This window comes from Lepus europaeus, chromosome 18, assembly GCF_033115175.1.
Source record: "Lepus europaeus isolate LE1 chromosome 18, mLepTim1.pri, whole genome shotgun sequence".
Classification (NCBI taxonomy): Eukaryota; Metazoa; Chordata; class Mammalia; order Lagomorpha; family Leporidae; genus Lepus; species Lepus europaeus.
Window position 1 is genome coordinate 1,634,997 of NC_084844.1, and position 17,584 is coordinate 1,652,580.

General features: G+C 59.8%; 1 protein-coding gene across 3 annotated transcripts in view; it reads right to left on the reverse strand.

The window, feature by feature from the left end:
- The window catches only part of RPTOR (regulatory associated protein of MTOR complex 1), a 349,585-nt gene that overhangs the window by 141,118 nt on the left and 190,883 nt on the right, over positions 1-17,584 (reverse strand). For all 3 annotated transcript variants that reach the window (XM_062216247.1, XM_062216248.1, XM_062216246.1), the window contains exon 6: positions 7,248-7,423. In XM_062216247.1, coding sequence (XP_062072231.1) covers positions 7,248-7,423 — 176 coding nt within the window. The remainder of the gene's footprint in view (positions 1-7,247; positions 7,424-17,584) is intronic.

Consider the following 17,584-nt stretch of genomic DNA (forward strand, 5'->3'; position numbering starts at 1 on the left):
GAAAGCTTCCTCTGTAGTGTGGGACGAGGTTCATCTTCATCTTCCCCAGTGGTCCACATATGCTAATGTTGCCTACTCCCTGGGGACTGTGGTCCCCCACGCCTCTGTGAGGTCCAGCGCAGCAACCCCGTCACGGAACTCTAACGTCAGACCCGCCTGCTTTACCTACTTCTGCCCGCGGCGCACGTGTTCAGGCAGCGTTGTCAGGAGTGTGTCTTCCTGACTTCCTGTTCTTTCTTTTTAAAGCTTATTGATTTTTATTTATTTGAGAGGCAGAGGGGCCAGCTGTAAATAGTGCAGTGGGTTAAAGCCCCAGCCTGTAGCACTGGCATCCCATGTGGGTGCTGGTTCGAGTCCTGGCCACTCCACTTCCAATCCAGCTCTCTGCTGTGGCCTGGAAAAGCAGGGGAAGATGGTCCAAGTCCTTGGGCCCCTGCACCCACATGGGAGACCCAGAAGAAGCTCCTGGCTCCTGGCTTCAGATTGGCTCAGCTCCAGCTGTTGCAGCCATTTGGGAGGTGAACAGTGGATGGAAGACCCCTCTCTACATATAACTCTTTCAAATAAATAAAATAAACCTTTAAGAAAGAAAGAGAGAGAGAGAGTGAGTTAACACAGAGACAATCCTCCATCTGCTGGTTCACTCCCTAAAAGCCTGCAGCAGCCAGGGGTGGGCCAGGCTGAAGCCAGGAACCAGGAGCCCCATTTATGTCTCTCCTGTGGCTGTCAGGGGTCCAGGTGATTCAGCCACTGCTTGCTGCCTCCCAAGCTGTAGATGAGCAGCAAGCTGGCTCAGAAGCAAGGCGGCCAGGACTGGAATCAGGGACTCCAATGCCGGATAACATTGTTCCCGGCAGCAGCGCAGCCCCACTCTGCCACAGCGCCGCCCTGTGGACCTAATTCCCTCTGTCCCTTCAGTTTTTCTATCTCAGATCCTGCTCTGAACCACACTGGCGCTGCCACCCAAGCTTTCTTCTGGTCCATTTTCCTTCCTTCATCGTCCTCGATCACATTTTTTATAAAGATGTGACCTGGAACAGGCGCTCAGCTACTGGCTAGGACTCCACGTTCCATACCGGGGTACCTGAGTCTAGTGCTGGCTCCAGCTCCCGAGTCCGGTTCCTCCACCACACAACTTGGGAGGCAGTGGTGACGGCTCAAGTGACTGGGCCCTTGGCACCCATGTGGGTGTGGGAGACTGAGTGCCACCTGTGTGGGAGACGTGAATTGAGTTCCAGGCTCCTGGCTTTGGCCCCCAAGCTACTGTGGGCATCAGGGAGTAGATCAACAAACAGGAGCACTCTTCCTGTCTCCCAAATAAATATACAAAAACCTCAATAAAGAGCCACGTAGCCCATGGATGAGATTCCCGTCCCGTGACGATCTGCTCTCAAGTAAGAGCTGGCTCACAACTGGGAAAGCTCGTCCATCTCCCGGCCAACGCATGCTGCCCTCTCCTCTCTAACCTCCTAGGGCGAGGAGGACGCTTCCCTGTCCGGCGGTTGGTGCTGTCACAGGAGGACACACGAGGCTTCCGGGTCAGCACCTCAGGCACGGAGCACGTCCCAGCCTGCACTCCTGCGGCAGGCTCCCCCGCCCGCCCGCCCGGCCTGCGGCGCTCCTGGTTCCGGATTCACCTCTTCGCTCGGCACGCCAGCGACCACGCTTCCACGCTCAGTGCCTCCAGCTGGCCTCTCCTCCGTGTCTCCTTGTCCCACCTGGGTGCGTGGTCATTACGGTCCCCCTTCTCTCAAGGGGTGTGGTCCAACCGCCTGCTCCTCCTTCTTCCTGAGCCCCAGACACCCCCTCAAGCTGCAGCATCCAGAGACAGGAGGAGGGCGGACTCACTACCAGAGACCCCTCTTGGCCTGCCCCACCTGTGCTCAGGGTCCTTTTCTGAGCCACAGTCTCTGCTCCTGCCCCTGCCCCTGCCCCAACCCCCTGGGGCCCCGGACACCTGCAAGGACCCCATCCCTTCCCTGATGTCACTGCTGAGTGGACTCGAGCCGGGGTCTCTCAGCCTCCCCCTCCTTGGTGCCCCGAGGACTGGGTCAAGTCAGGGACTGAACCGCGGTGCAGCTCCGTCTGGTTCAGCTAGCGCAAGTGAGCTCGCTGCACGCCAGCTTTTCACAGAGGAGCTCCCTTCCAGCACGCAGGTGCTCATCTGAACTGGGCGGTGTCAAGAGGCTGGGACAGGAGAGCACACGGTCGAGTGGGGAGGAAAACACCACCCTCGGGACAGGCACACGACAGATGACGGAGCCTGAAGGCCCAGAAACCAGCTCAGGATCTGTGCGGGGCCAGATGGTGGCTACGACCATGCTGTGAGGCCCTCTGGGTAATAAAGCCCTTTCTTTATAAACAAATTCCCAATTAAACTTCCCTGCTACCGAGGTCTACAGCGCAAAGCGTGACACTCCCCCCCCCCCCCCCCCCCCGTGGCTTCCCTGCCTTCCAAGAGGGCAGCAAGCAGGCACTCTGGCTCTGCTAAAGGAAGCGAAAAGACCACAGAGCACTGGACAGGCACGCAGACGCTTTCTCCGGCAAAGGCTGTGCCTCAGAGATGCTCAGAGGATAGTTAACGTTGGCGGAAGAAACTTCTGGAATCCCATTTCCAGAGGTAATCCTGACTGATCCTCGGCTCGCAGCCAAGGAGAAGCACGAAGTAAGGGCCACAGCGAGACCCTAGAAGGAGACAAGGCTGCGCCCGTTCAGCCCGGCCGGACGCTGAGGAAGAGTGGGCCCCCACCCTGCGCCTCAGGGTAGCCGTGCGCCCTGCCTTCTCTTGGGTAAACCCGAGAGCCCGGCTTCCCACGCGGACGGGCACATGTTCCCGCTGCGCCGTCAGCATTCAAACTCCTGCACCCCCTCCCCCCACTGCCCCGAGGGAGGAAACAGCCTGCTCGAGCTCGCCAACCAAGTCCGCCATCGTCACTCACAGACGACGCCAGCGCCACGCCACTCGTGCAGCAGGCATCGGCCTGTTTACGGCACGCCCCACAGCAAATCATGTACCGCACACAAACACACCCACGACAGATTTAAAACGGTGTACGCCACTCAATCAAAGCAGAAAATGGCAAAAGGAAACAGGTATTTTGGGTTCTTGTAGTACATGGCTGTCCAGAGGAATGTGGCCGCTCACGGCAGGACCGCTGAAATCAGTTTCTCAAAATAAGACTGAGAGTAAAGAAAATCAGAACAACGTCTCCGAGAAAACACTGCATCACCAGATAGTATTCATCCACACACGAGCCATCCAACACACGATCCATACTTCACACAAAGCAGAGCTGTACTGTATCCACAAAGCGCACAGCACCCATAGCTACTGTGCCGTACACAATGAGAGCGGTGTCTTTCAGACCATGGGAGGCGCAGGGAGCGGAGGACGACAGAGGAGGGGAGGAGGGGAGGAGGGGAGGAGGGGAGGAGGGGAGGGGGAGGGGGAGGAGGCCCCTGCCTCATATCCGAGCGCTTGGGCTCAACACCTGGCTTGATTCCCGGCTCCGGCATCTTCCTGCTGATGTGGACTCTGGAGACACTGGTTCCCAGCACCGCACGGGAGGCCTGGACTGAGCTCCCGGCCAGTCAGGGCAGGCACTGGGATGGGAGCCAGCAGGTGGGAGACACTGGTTCCCAGCACCGCACGGGAGGCCTGGACTGAGCTCCTGGCCAGTCACTGCAGGCACTGGGATGGCAGCCCGCAGGTGGGAGACACTGGTTCCCAGCACCGCACGGGAGGCCTGGACTGAGCTCCCGGCCAGTCAGGGCAGGCACTGGGATGGCAGCCCGCAGGCGGGAGACACTGGTTCCCAGCACCGCACGGGAGGCCTGGACTGAGCTCCCGGCCAGTCAGGGCAGGCACTGGGATGGGAGCCAGCAGGTGGGCGCTCTCTCCCCCTCTGTTTGTAACTCAGCTGTTACCAAGTGCACACCTCACTTGATAATTCTTCCAGCGAGCCTGCCTTATGGCCATTCACAGGCTAAGGACTCAGCAGTGTTATGTTCAATGAAATTTCAGCCCCGTGTGGCAGAAAGTGGCCACTCACAAACAGTCTGCCCGCCAAGCCACTGCCGACGTCCAGGCGGAGTCTGCTGCCCACCGTCTGCAGCCGTAACTGTGCTGGGCTGCCCTTCACCGCACTGCCTACTGAATTCTTCCCAGAATTCAATTACGTCCTAACTCCAGAAAGGACTTCAGGCAGCTACTGGGACCAGACTGTGTCCTGGCAGAGAAAACCCACCCCCTAAACTGAGGGCAGGGACCCGTGCCAGCACCCATGAGGCCTGAGTGTGAGAACGTGCACCCTTCGGGGTACACAGCCACACACAGTCCTGCAGAAATGGCAGCCAGAGAGACACCTCACTCCAGGGAACACCCTGGCGGGGGCGGTGTGCAGGGACAGTGGGGGCAGCGGGCCTGGTGGGGCGGTGTGCAGGGACAGTGGGGGCGGCAGGCCCGGTGGGGCGGTGTGCAGGGACAGTGGGGGCGGCAGGCCCGGTGGGGCGGTGTGCAGGGACAGTGGGGGCGGCAGGCCCGGTGGGGCGGTGTGCAGGGACAGTGGGGGCGGCAGGCCCGGTGGGGCGGTGTGCAGGGACAGTGGGGGCGGCAGGCCCGGTGGGGCGGTGTGCAGGGACAGTGGGGGCGGCAGGCCCGGTGGGGCGGTGTGCAGGGACAGTGGGGGCGGCAGGCCCGGTGGGGCGGTGTGCAGGGACAGTGGGGGCGGCAGGCCCGGTGGGGCGGTGTGCAGGGACAGTGGGGGCGGCAGGCCCGGTGGGGCGGTGTGCAGGGACAGTGGGGGCGGCAGGCCCGGTGGGGCGGTGTGCAGGGACAATGGGGTGGTGTGCTGGCCCAGTGGGGTGGTGTGCAGGCCCGGTGGGGCGGTGTGCAGGGACGGTGGGGCGGTGTGCAGGGACAGTGGGGCGGTGTGCAGGCCCGGTGCAGTGGAGTGCAGGGAGGTGCAGGAAGCCACAGGCGTTGTATTCTGTGCTCTGTGTCTTTGCTGGCCCCTCCCAGCCCCCACCACTTGCCCATGGACATCTGCACGACGCGGTCAGCTCTGGAGTTCAATGCCCAGAGGCAGGGAGGGCAGCAAGTCCAAAGAGAGAGGTGGGAAGATGCGTGTCGAGGCCTGGTGCACGGCGGGTCCACAGTGCGGCCGGCCCAAGCTCTGGCCGATGGCCCATGCTGCCACTTCCCACCTGGACCAAGGCCTCCCAGCGTCCCCTGTGCTATCTCCCACACATCATCCACCTGCATAAACCCAGGCAGGGCTCCCATCTGCACAGCCCTGGGAGACGGAGCCGAGTCCCTGGCCAGCATTCCACGCCGCCCACCATCTGCCCGGCCACTCCGGCCTCACCTGCGCTCTCTGCCACAGCTTCGCGAGGCGCTCCCGCTGCTCCCCTTCCAGTGCCAGCCGCCTGCTGAGATTCGGCGTCCCCTCCCGTCTCCTCCCCTTGGCCCTCCCGCCCCGTGCTCCGCAGACACACAGCCCTCGTGCCACAAATCCATCTGGTGCTGAAGCATGGACGGCTCTGCTCTGCACATGGCACCCATCAGGCCCCACCTCATCTCAACCACGGGTGAACAGTCTGGGGGAGTGTGCTTCTGTGTCTCCCCGGCTGGCGGCACGGCTTCAGGAAGCGCGCAGCTGGCACTCAACGCACAACCTCTCAGACAGGAATTAATGAATGAACGCCGAGGACTCAGGGCTAAGGCTCCTCCTGTGGTGATGGAAATGGGTCTGCTCATCAGGACAGCGACCGGACAGAGAACAGACACGGGACAGCAACACACTCCCGCCGGAGAGAACGTCGGCCTCAGGGAAACGAATTGGAACGGCCGAGGGGCCAGAGACAGCGTGGCTGCGGGCGAGGCGTCTTCCTGTCTCGTCACTCCTGGGCGGCACGGAGCCCCTCGCTCCGAGGGCATCCTCCTTCCACGCAGCCAGGGGCGTCCCTGTGACCTCCTAGTATCTTCCGCCCTGCCGTGCTCTCTTCCTCTGGCACGGAAGGCCTGGCCGCTCCTGTCACACTGGCAATCTCTGCTGTTGCCCGCTGCCTCCTGCGGCGTCCCCTGGGGGCCCCTGGCCCACTGACTTTGCTCACACGCTGGCGCTGTCCTGCCTCTGCTCCTACCGGTTCTCACGCCCCTACTGCTTGCTCGGCAGTACCAGGCTCTGGCGGGACCTCCTCCGCGGTGTGACACCTGTCTTGCGGTGACTCTGCCCCAGGTGATGCTGCTGCAACGGCCATTTCTGTGCCGTGGCTATGTCCTCCCTAGGCGTTTGGTCAGTGGGCTCTGCCCCACCGTAAGCAGAGGAGGAAGGCCCTAGTCAGCTCCAGGTGTGTGCATGGGTCACCAGTCTGCCCTTCCACAGTCCCCCTCTTCCTCTCTAACCCTACAGAGCAAGGAATACCCAAGGAGCCTCTGCCTGGGGTGCAGAGGGCCTGTCCAAGGGCTGAAGCTTAGCAGCCAGTGCCGTCACCACACCAGAGGCTTGGGTGATTCAGGCCCTGCCGTGGCTCCAGACACCCTCAGGCCCAGGCTTCAGTGACCCCAGCAGGGGTCACTCTGATGGGGTTAGCCCCACGGTGTGGGGAAACAACCAGGAGACAGGAAGTCTGGGCTGTGGGGGCCCAGACAGCAGCCCCAGGAGGGCCCCCCCAAGAGGTGTGGCGACGCCCCCACCTGGCTGAGAGAGGACACAGCTGCCATGCACTCAGGGGGGCAGGGCTGGGTGTGCAGGCAGGACCCACGCAGCCCGTGTGCTGCCCAGGGCGCGGGGCCTCCAGCGAGGGCTCTCCTGCCTCGAACAACACACTCACTTCCTCATTTACTCCCCAAATAGCACAGGAACGGTGACAGAAAAGAAAATGGCTATTTTTTTTTACTGCTAAGAATAAACTAAAAGATTACACTTCAATTCAAAGCAAGGAAGGAAATTACTTCTTTCAAAATAGCTTTTTTCTCCCCCAAAAAACAATAGTCGTTTTCCAGCACAACCAACCCAAGCACTGACGACGCTTCCACACGGAACACAACACGGGGAGGGTGTGCTAGAGGTCACAGAGCAGCCACTGCACCTCCAGACCCCCGGGGGGCAGCATCTCCACCTCCAAGCGTTCAGCCCAGGCTCCCCCAGTCCTGGCCATCACGCGCGGCGCTCCCACAACAAGGAAGTCCCTCAGCCCCTCTAGTGCAGGACCCCTGGGGCGCAGCGAGCCCACAGGGCACTTACCAGCGCAGCGCGATTTTGATGGGGGTGGTGAGGCAGGACGTGAACAGGTCGGCCGGGAGGTCAGGGATCATGGGCAGCAGCTCGTGGGCCTCGCAGGCGGCCAGCTGGATGCAGTTTCTCATGGACGGGGGCAGAGGCATCTGGGCAAGTGGGTGGTTGGGGTTAATAGCAGCCACCTGCAGGGGACACAGAAGGAAAGAGCAGGTCAACCAGGCCAGAGGGCGTCCACCAGAAAGCCCCGTGCAGCGTGGCTACCACGAGTTCTGTCCTGGAGACAGGAGTCCAAGGCCAACACCACACCCCACCATCCTGAGATCCCACTGACACAACACGGCTCACCCCACCATCCCGAGATCCCACTACACGGCTCACCCCGCCACCCCGAGTTCTTGACATACAACACGGCTCACCCCGCCACCCCGAGTTCCTGACATACAACATGGCTCACCCCGCCACCCCGAGTTCCTGACATACAACACGGCTCACCCCGCCACCCCGAGTTCCCACTGACACACAACACGACTCACCCCGCCACCCCGAGCTCCCGCTGACACACAACACGGCTCACCCCACCACCCCAAGTTCCCGCTGACACAACACGGCTCACCCCACCACCCCAAGTTCCCACTGACACAACACGGCTCACCCCGCCACCTCGAGTTCCCACTGACATACAACACGGCTCACCCCGCCACCCCGAGTTCCTGACATACAACACGGCTCACCCCGCCACCCCGAGTTCCTGACATACAACACGGCTCACCCTGCCACCCCGAGTTCCCGCTGACACACAACACGGCTCACCCCGCCACCCTGAGTTCCCACTGACATACAACACGGCTCACCCCACCACCCTGAGTTCCCGCTGACACACAACACGGCTCACCCCACCACCCCGAGTTCCCACTGACACAACACGGCTCACCCCGCCACCCCGAGTTCCTGACACACAATGCGGCTCACCCCGCCACCCCGAGTTCCCACTGACACACAACACGGCTCACCCCGCCACCCCGAGTTCCCGCTGACACACAACATGGCTCACCCCGCCACCCCGAGTTCCCACTGACACAACACGGCTCACCCCGCCACCCCGAGTTCCTGACACACAATGCGGCTCACCCCGCCACCCCGAGTTCCCACTGACACACAATGTGCTCGACCTTCGCAGGCCCTTTTCTTTAAGCTCTCCTTCTTGCCCCATGCAGGCAACAACGCCCACAGATCTCCTGCCGCCTGCGGGACCGTCCTGGTGTTTCCGGTTCACTTTATACCTCCCACCTCTGACCCATGACGTCCGCATGCTGCCGTGTTTCACAGCACGGAGATGGGCAGGGTGCATGACGAGAACAGCGCTAACACAAGCAGACCAGCACGTGTGAGTGTGAGCAGGCCTGGGTCACTCCCACAACAGAAGAGACAATTCATTGCGAGGCACAAGTTAAAGGTCATTTTATTTTCTTCCACCTTCTGGCTTCTCTAAACGTCCTACAAGCAACTGGGCACTGACTCTGCAACCAGGGAGAAAGGTTTGTTTTCTTTTAAATTCAAAACTTATTCCCACTCCTCTGAGATGTGGGACAGGCCCAGGCACCAGATGTGATGTGGCGCTTATCCCCACTGGGGCTGCATCAACAAAGGCACCAAGCGAACTACTGCCCACTCGGAGAAGCCCGCAAAACTTCCCTTCCTGCACAATAAAATCTAATTCAACGTGCAAATATTATTCTAAAAATAATGCAATCCACAAATTTTTTAAAAACTCAGCATTGTGGCACAATGGGTCAGATGCCACTTGTAACACTGGCATCCCGTACTGGAGTCCCAGCTGCTCTGCTATGATCCAGCTCCCTGCTTATGGGTCCCTGCCACCCATGTGGAGGCTCAGATGGAGCTCCTGGCTCCTGGCCAGCCGTGGCCGATGTGGGCATCCAGGGAGTGAACCAGTGGGTAGAAAACCAACCTCTTGCTCTCGTTCACTGTTGCTCCGCCTGTCGAATGAATGGCTATATTTTCAAGGTGACAGGGCCTTCTGTCACATGGTTTCACCTCCCCTGCCGCTGATAACCAAGTGTGTTCCCATTTTACTAACAGCAGCAGACTCCAAGGACCCAGGCGTCCAACTCCACACACAGCCTTCCCAGCACTGCAGAGCTCACTCCTTCCCCCGACAATATCTGACTGCACAACAGCCTTTGCTGTCATTTTCAGAAATAATGAGGTTCACAAGAATTCGCAACATTTGGCCAGTAAAATTTAACAAATCGAATGCACGGGGGATTCTGTACACACACTCCCTGCCTGCTCCTGAGAATCACAGTGAAGCACGCAACGTCAGAACTGGGCTCCCTACATGGAGTTCTTTCTGCTCAGGGAGGCACAGCAGAGTCGACCACGACCACGCAGTGAGTCACCAGAGGCTCCGTGCCACACGGCAGGGTGTGCTGCCTGGGAGGGGGCAGGCAGGCTCCCCGGGCCGCCCACAAGTCCCGAGAAGGCTGATGGACAGACAGGAGCAGGGCAGGGGCAGAGAGGGACCCAGAGAGCCCCTCTAAACTGAAGAGCACCCAGGCTGCGGGACAGGCTGTGCACGTCCTTCACGGCCCTGGACGCTGACGTCCGAGCCCTGCAGTAATGGAAATCAGAACCCAGAATGCAGCAACCACAAGCGTGCACCCCGCTCAGGTCGCGCTCTGCCTCAGCCACACAGACCACTGCCTGGCTACAGTGAAAGCCAGGACGAGCCCCAGGTAGAGCCGGCCCACCTGGCACAGCACAGCTCCACCTCAAACCCGGCAAAGTGAGGGTTCAGGACGAGGCTTCCTGGAGTGTGGCTTTGTCAATCCTGCCATTCAGCGCCAGGGGTCTGCAGCGTCGAGCACAGCACGTTCCGCCTCTGGAGCCCTTACTTTATTTGCTACTTAAGCGATGCCTCGGCTTTATTTTATAAATCCCACAGAGGACAGAGGCCTCAGGAAGAACAGGCGCTGGGTACTTTAAGTGACAATGAGTGCCCAGGCGGGCGGAGTGTGTCAGGCGGGCGTATATCTCCGCGATGTGTTTTATGGCTGGAACAGGACTGCGCCTCCTCACTGTTTCTCAAAGCTGCTTCACCCTACAGTCTCCTCTGCCTGCGACAACACCCTCACACGTGAACTCCACCTCCGCTTTCAGAGCCCCTGTGATGTGGAAACACAGGCCGCTCGCTGTGAGCGAGGGTCCAGGCCACAACCCCTCCGGGCCTTCCTGAACCTACGCCACCGGGCTCTGAGGACGGCACCTTCGCAAAGGGCCCCCCAGCACCTTTCAAACAACTCCGCTGGGTGTCAGGCACAGTGGCTGTGCACCTGCTGCCACTTCACCCCGACAAGCCGCTCAACGCGGAAGGGCCGCAGAGGCTCCAGGTCGTGGAGTTCCACATTCCCCAACAGAACGCTAAGCCCAGAGTAGAGTCAAACCCTCGCGTATGTAATTACAAATAAAACTAAACCTTAAAATAAAACAGCAAGTTTTAGAGGAACGTCTTTTTCACTATTATTAGGGTAAATTACACACAACGTAAAACTCGCCATGTTAACCACTCTAAACGCACGTCAGCGCTCAGGGACGCGGAGCGCTCTCACGCCACTGCCGCCAGCAGCCAGCAGGGAGTTGTAAGCGGAGGAGAGGGAAGGCAGAGCCACGCTGGCCACCGTGTCCTGGGCTCTGACTGCACAGCAACCTGCTCCACGCCGGAACTCGGCTTCCAGTCTGCTACAGAGGCCCCAGGAGGCCAGCGGACGAGCCCAGGGCCGATTCGGTCTGCAGCACCGTGAGCACGAGTCCCGCGGGTCAGGCAGGAGCCCGTGGCGGGCAGAGAGAAGCATCGTCACGGCTGCCCGGTGTGTGCTGCCAGCAGCAGGGAGTGCCCTCCGAGGCCTGGGCTCTCGGAACACACTCTCCCCAGGGAGAGGAAGGGAGCGGACTCCCGAGCACGCGTGTGCACCATAGGAGCTGTGAAACACGGCCAGGCAGCGTCAATACCGCTGGGCATGGAGTATGGGAAGGCGGTCAGAAAGGAAGCAACATGAGGTGGGGCTCATTCATGCACAAATGAGATTCGCTCTTCTTATTTGCCTTTCAAAGGGACCTGTGGTTCCCAGCAGAAATACCGGCGTGGCTCACTAGGTAGAACCTGCACACGTCTGAATGACGAGATGGGGATGGAGTGACGGGTCCTCTGCCACGACCCGGTCTCCGCGGGGACCCCCACGCTTGTGCCTGCTTGCACTCAGCGGACAGAGTCCAGCGCTGTCCAGAAGTGCGTGAGTTCACACCAAGGACACCTCCTCTCACACCAGTTTTAGAACAGACGGGGAGGGGCAGGCCCCCCGAGAGCGGAGTGGGCTGCAGAGGGCTCCCCTCCATGTCTGTGGTTTGTCTGACAGGGAAAGGTCCCCTGAGGTCCGACCCGGGGAGGGGGCGCGGAGAGGGTACACCCGTGGCCCAGTGCCTAGCAGGACACCTGGGGCACCAGGGGCCCTCTGTGGGTGCAGAGACACCTCTGAAATCCCAGTGGTCACGGACAGAGCCCCAGCGACTGACGAAGCCCTCGTAGCTGCCGGACAAGGAGCGATGAGGCGAGAGCTCCGACAGAGGGATCCAAAGGATGCCACGACCACCAAACCCCAGACGTGGACGCGCCTGCCCCTGCCATGCCACAGGAAGCATGCCGACACCCCCACACCACCAGGAGCCCAAGGGGCCCGTGGGGACTCTACTTTAGGGGTGATCAGAACCAGTAACATTTTTTAAAAAAAGTTCTGACATTCAAGGCAAAGAATTTCACCAGTGAACATATTTTTCAGGCTTGCCAATTCAAGAATAAAACAAAACAGACAAAAACCTGCACACGTGAGCTGGCAGCAGGCATCTGGCCTAGCAGCTAAGGTGCCCCCATTCTACACCAGAGCGCCTGGGTTCAACACCCGGCTCTGGCACCCAAGCCCAGCTTTCAGTCAACACAGACGACAGGAGGCAGCGGCAATGGCTCAAGTGGTTGGGTCCCTGGCAACCACATGGGCGCCCCAGAGTGAGCACCCAGCTCCCAGCTTTGGCCTGGCCAGTCCCGGCCTTTGTCGGCATTTGAGGACTAACCCAGCAGACGGAGCGCTCCCTGTCTTTCTCTGTGTCTGTTTTCTGTATCTAAGACACTGACTCCTCTACTGGAATTATCCTGCAGACACAGGCCTGCGCGTGAGGCTCACCCAGCCCCACGGGCCCACGGCTCTTCCCGAAGGGCACACCCCAGCTCTCACACCACGGGCTGCTGCTGGGGGTCCCAGCGACTCAGACACCAGAAACATCCTCCTCTTGAAACGCCTACCAGAGCCTGCTGGAGGGCTTGGGAAGGATCCAGAAAAACCTTCCAAGTAATGCACAGCAACCAGATCCACAAAGGACATCTGCTCCAGCACCCGAGCACCCCGGAGCTGGTGCACTCCTGGTCCAGGAGAAGCCGGCCGGGCCCGGGGGACTCCCAGACACCCTGCTGTTGGAGGCCTGCGGCCGCCTCAGTCCTCATTTTCCAGAGCTCCGAGCCAGCGTGCTTCTCCCCACTCTCACACGGCCCCTCTCCTAGAGATGAAGACACCGCCACTGCAGAAGTCGTGACAGGCGCGTTCCGGAAACAACACCTCCCTGGCAGCCTCGACTCTCCGTCCAACACCACCTAATTCCAGCGGACACTGCCCGGCTCCGAGAGAGGCTGGGCTCCCACAGGCACCAGTGCGCGCTCATCCAGAAGACGCTCATGGAGCATCCACTTGTGACAGATCCTGTGCTACAGGAGCAAACTGGAAGCAGCATTTTAATATGAAATTTAAATAATTCTATGTACATCAAATATTAAATAGGCATAATTTAAAAGCAAAGCGGTATCTATTGCTAGGAAGGTAAACGTAGGCAAAGAGAACAGAGGGGCTGCCTGCCTCTCACTGGTGCCCCCCTCGGCCAGCTACAAGCCCTTCGCCCCAATCTACCCAAACGAAGCATCCATTATTTTAAAGCCATTGAGCAGTCAGCGACGGAACAGCGTCTAAACGCTCCAGGATCACTCTGCAGCTCGTGACGACAGTTCATTAGAAATTATAACCAGTTCCACTCCCCAGGGACTCACACTGAAAGGAGACAGTGAAGTTTCCGCAGAGCCCCGGGCAGTCTGAAGCCTCACCCACCCTATGTTTCTGCAGAGCCCCGGGCAGTCTGAAGCCTCACCCACCCTATGTTTCTGCAGAGCCCCGGGCAGCCTGAAGCCTCACCCACCCTACGCCCACAGCTGCTGGGGGGCGGAGGAGGCGCCCTCTCCCGCTCTCAGTCTGGGGAGCTCCCAGAACAGCACTGGACACCAGGGCTGGCGCCTGGCTACTGAGAGCAGAGGCCCCCAGCGAGGGAGCCCGCGCCTCGCCCCTGTGCAGGCTGCAGGAGTTTCCTGTACAAGGTTCTCACGGTCACAAGTCCACAGCCAGAGCTGTCCTCTCCAAAGGGCCCTAGAAGGAACTGACTGGCATTATTATTATTATTTTTTTGACAGGCAGAGTAGACAGTGAGAGAGAGACAGAGACAGAGAGAAAGGTCTTCCTTCCATTAGTTCACTCCCCAAACGGCCGCTACAGCCGGCCAGCGTGCTGCACTGATCCGAAGCCAGGAGCTAGGTGCCTCCTCCTGGTCTCCCATGCAGGTGCAGGGCCCAAGCACTTGGGCCATCCTCCACTGCACTCCCGGGCCACAGCAGAGAGCTGGACTGGAAGAGGAGCAACCGGGACAGAATCTGGTGCCCCAACCGGGACTAGAACCTGGGGTGCCGGCGCCACAGGCGGAGGATTAGCCTAGTGAGCTGCAGCGCCGGCCCTGACTGGCATTATTAACCTAAGTACTCACTGCACAGTGTGCAGGCGCTTAGGTTACACAAGCACTTCCTGTGTCTGCAGAGTTGTGTTCTGTGACCTCTCTGTGACCTCCACGTCCAGTGCCAGGGGATGCAGCTCAGACACTCCCTGGTCCTACTGCACAGCCCGGGGACATGCCCAGGAGCGCCCTGGCCTCTCCTGACACCCGGCCTTTCTTCGCAGGTAACTTCCACTCCCACTGAAGGTTCCAGACAGACGTCACCTCCTGCCACAGCCTGCACTGGCCTTGGAGCTTCCTGCTCCGTCCCATGGAAACCTCGCGGTACTCCTGGCCTTGGAGCTTCCTGCTCCGTCCCATGGAAACCTCGCGGTACTCCTGGCCTTGGAGCTTCCTCCTCTGTCCCATGGAAACCTCGCGGTACTCCTGGCCTTGGAGCTTCCCGCTCCGTCCCATGGAAACCTCGCGGCACTCCTGGTCTTGGAGCTTCCCGCTCCGTCCCATGGAAACCTCGCGGCACTCCTGGCCTTGGAGCTTCCCGCTCCGTCCCATGGAAACCTCGCGGTACTCCTGGCCTTGGAGCTTCCTGCTCCGTCCCATGGAAACCTCGCGGCACTCCTGGCCTTGGAGCTTCCTCCTCTGTCCCATGGAAACCTCGCGGCACTCCTGGCCTTGGAGCTTCCCGCTCCGTCCCATGGAAACCTCGCGGCACTCCTGGGTCCTCTGCCCATGGCACTCCTCCCTGCACACTGCACCCATCTGGGAGATTCAGCCCCACCAGACGCCTCAGGGGCTGCGGCCACCTTTACTTGTGGGGTCACCGGCATGAGACTGACCTGGACTCTTCCTGTGCTAGCCGCAGCAGCCAGCTGCGATTGTGAGCCAGAATCTCGGTCAGCCACTTGCAAGTCTTGCCCATCATCGCCCACTGAGGTCCTGCTGAGTTACCGCTAACAAACAAGGTCATCACAGAGCCCTGGCCCCCGGGAGAGTGACAGGAACACAGGAGATTCTGTGTCTATGAGCCAGCAGGAGAGACGGCGGAGGAGCCTTAGCAGCGGGACACAACGGCGGTGAGCTCAGTGGTCAGAGGAGGGGCCAGCCCGGCCAGACGGCTGCCCCTCCACCTTCTGCAGCAAACAGTCTGAGGACAGGAACACATCCGAGGCACTGGACATGTGCTGCGCGTGTCCCCAGGAAGCTGTATCCGCGTGTGGGGGCACGTGTGTCCATGTGGGCATGTGTGCGGGGAATAGGCGGATGTCTGTGCGTGACATTGTGTATGTATGAGCAAATGTGTGTAAGTGTGTACATACATGAGAGTGTACATGTGCATGTATGTGTGCACAAGATTCTTCAAAGAGCCGAGTTTCATTTGGCACAAAATTTTTGAAATCCAAGGGGTCTTCAAAAAGTTCATGAAAATGAGTATTATAGGGAAAATTTGCATGTACTAAAATAATTTTTACAGCAAAATGAACATTTTTTTTTTTTTTTGGACAGGCAGAGTGGGCAGTGAGAGAGAGAGAGAGACAGAGAGAAAGGTCTTCCTTTACTGTTGGTTCACCCTCCAATGGCCGCTGTGGCCGGTGCACCGTGCTGATCCGAAGGCAGGAGCCAGGTGCTTCTCCTGGTCTCCCATGGGGTGTAGGGCCCAAGCACTTGGGCCATCCTCCACTGCCCTCCCGGGCCACAGCAGAGAGCTGGCCTGGAAGAGGGGCAACCGGGACAGAATCCGGCACCCCGACCGGGACTAGAACCTGGGATGCCAGTGCCGCAGGTGGAAGATTAGCCTAGTGAGCTGCGGCGGCGGTCTTGATTCATTTTTCAACAGACTTTTTGAGATGACTTTGTATAAATGTGCTCCCACGTGTGTGTGTATATGTATACATATATATATGAGCGTGCACAGGTGGATGGTGCCCCAGGGACCTAAGGGCCTCTCACTCGGCCTACACCCTAGACACCACACCGCACAAGTTCCACCCTCTTGGTCCATCAGATCATCATGTGCCTGCAAGTGCTCAGGAGCCAAATCCCAGCAGTGGGCGCATTTACTGAGTGATGGATGTCCACTAACGGGGCAAGGCGCCCTCCTCCCTCCTCCAGCCCCGCCCCAGACGCCCCCCATGGAAGGACCATGTCCATGCCCCCTCTTCAGCTGGGGTCTGCCGTGTCCTGGGTCCTGTCCCCTTTCACACCTACATGAGAACCACCCTCATCAGCCACATGTAGCTCCCACATTGCTTCTCCTTCTTTGTCCATTAGCACGAACACATACGCCAATAACTCCCATTCAAAGAAACAGCAACAACAAAAAAAACCCAAGAACCAAAGAACAGACCCAGATGGAAGCCAACAAAGGAAAACAAGCCCTCGGTCCCTCCGCCTCTTGACCCCCCCTGCTCTTTCTCCGCTCTCCTCAGCAAGACGCCTGTCCTGGGCACTTCCACCTCCCACGCCCTGAGCTCCTCCAGCACGTGCGGGATCTCGAGCGCCCACAGCCCTGCACCAAAATGCAATCGTGCAGTCCGACCACCAGCCCTGCAACCTCCTGGCCCTGCCCTTCCTGTGGGTCCTTCATCTGCACATCAGTTAGCTGTATCCCCCCTTCTGGAGACTTCTAGAACTCCAGATGCCACGCTCGCTGTCCCCTGTCCCACCTGCTGGAGACGCTGAACGCTCTGCAGAGCAGGCCTCAACTGCCACACAGGTCCCTCGGGGGCTCTTCACCACCCACGCCTCAGCCACTGTCTCCTCAGGGATTGATCACCCAACACCGCCCAACACGCCACCCGCCTGCACTTCTGAAGGGGCCTCCACACCCCGGCCTCAGTCCTCCCAGCTCAGGAACTGGACACGCCTAGAATCCTTTCTTTCTCTTCTCTCCTGGATGTAAAACACGAGCCACGCAGTCTCCCCCAGAGGCGCACGGCAGCCTCTCCATGTCGCTGCCCAGTGTTGCACCTCTGGCCTCCCCCTTCACTCCAGCAGCGAGACAGCAGCCAGGCTGTCGGGGGCCCTCTGCGCTCCACTGTCCATGACGTCTGCAGCTTAGCTGGGTGCCCGCCACAGACCAGGCGCTGTTCTAGACCACGTGCCGTTCTAGACCACGTGCCGTTCCCCCACTCCCACCCCAGCAGTCTTCTATCAGACTCAGGCCTGGTCAAGAAGCAGGCAGTCCTGGAAGGGGCGCCTCTGGTCGCCTTGGGGACCATGCCCCGGGACCCCTGTGTTCCTGCGGTACAGCCTCCCTCCCTCTCACACCCGCGGGCTCATCGCTCCCTGCCTCTGGGCCTCCACCACGGCCACCGCCGGGGAAGCGACCTCCCTGCTCGCCATCATTCCTCTCCTCATTCTCCTTGCTTCTCTGTGCAACATTGCATTTATCACGTGTTTCTGCTTCTTGTGTTCATTGTCTGCTCTCCAAACCAGAAAGGAGGCATGGCAGC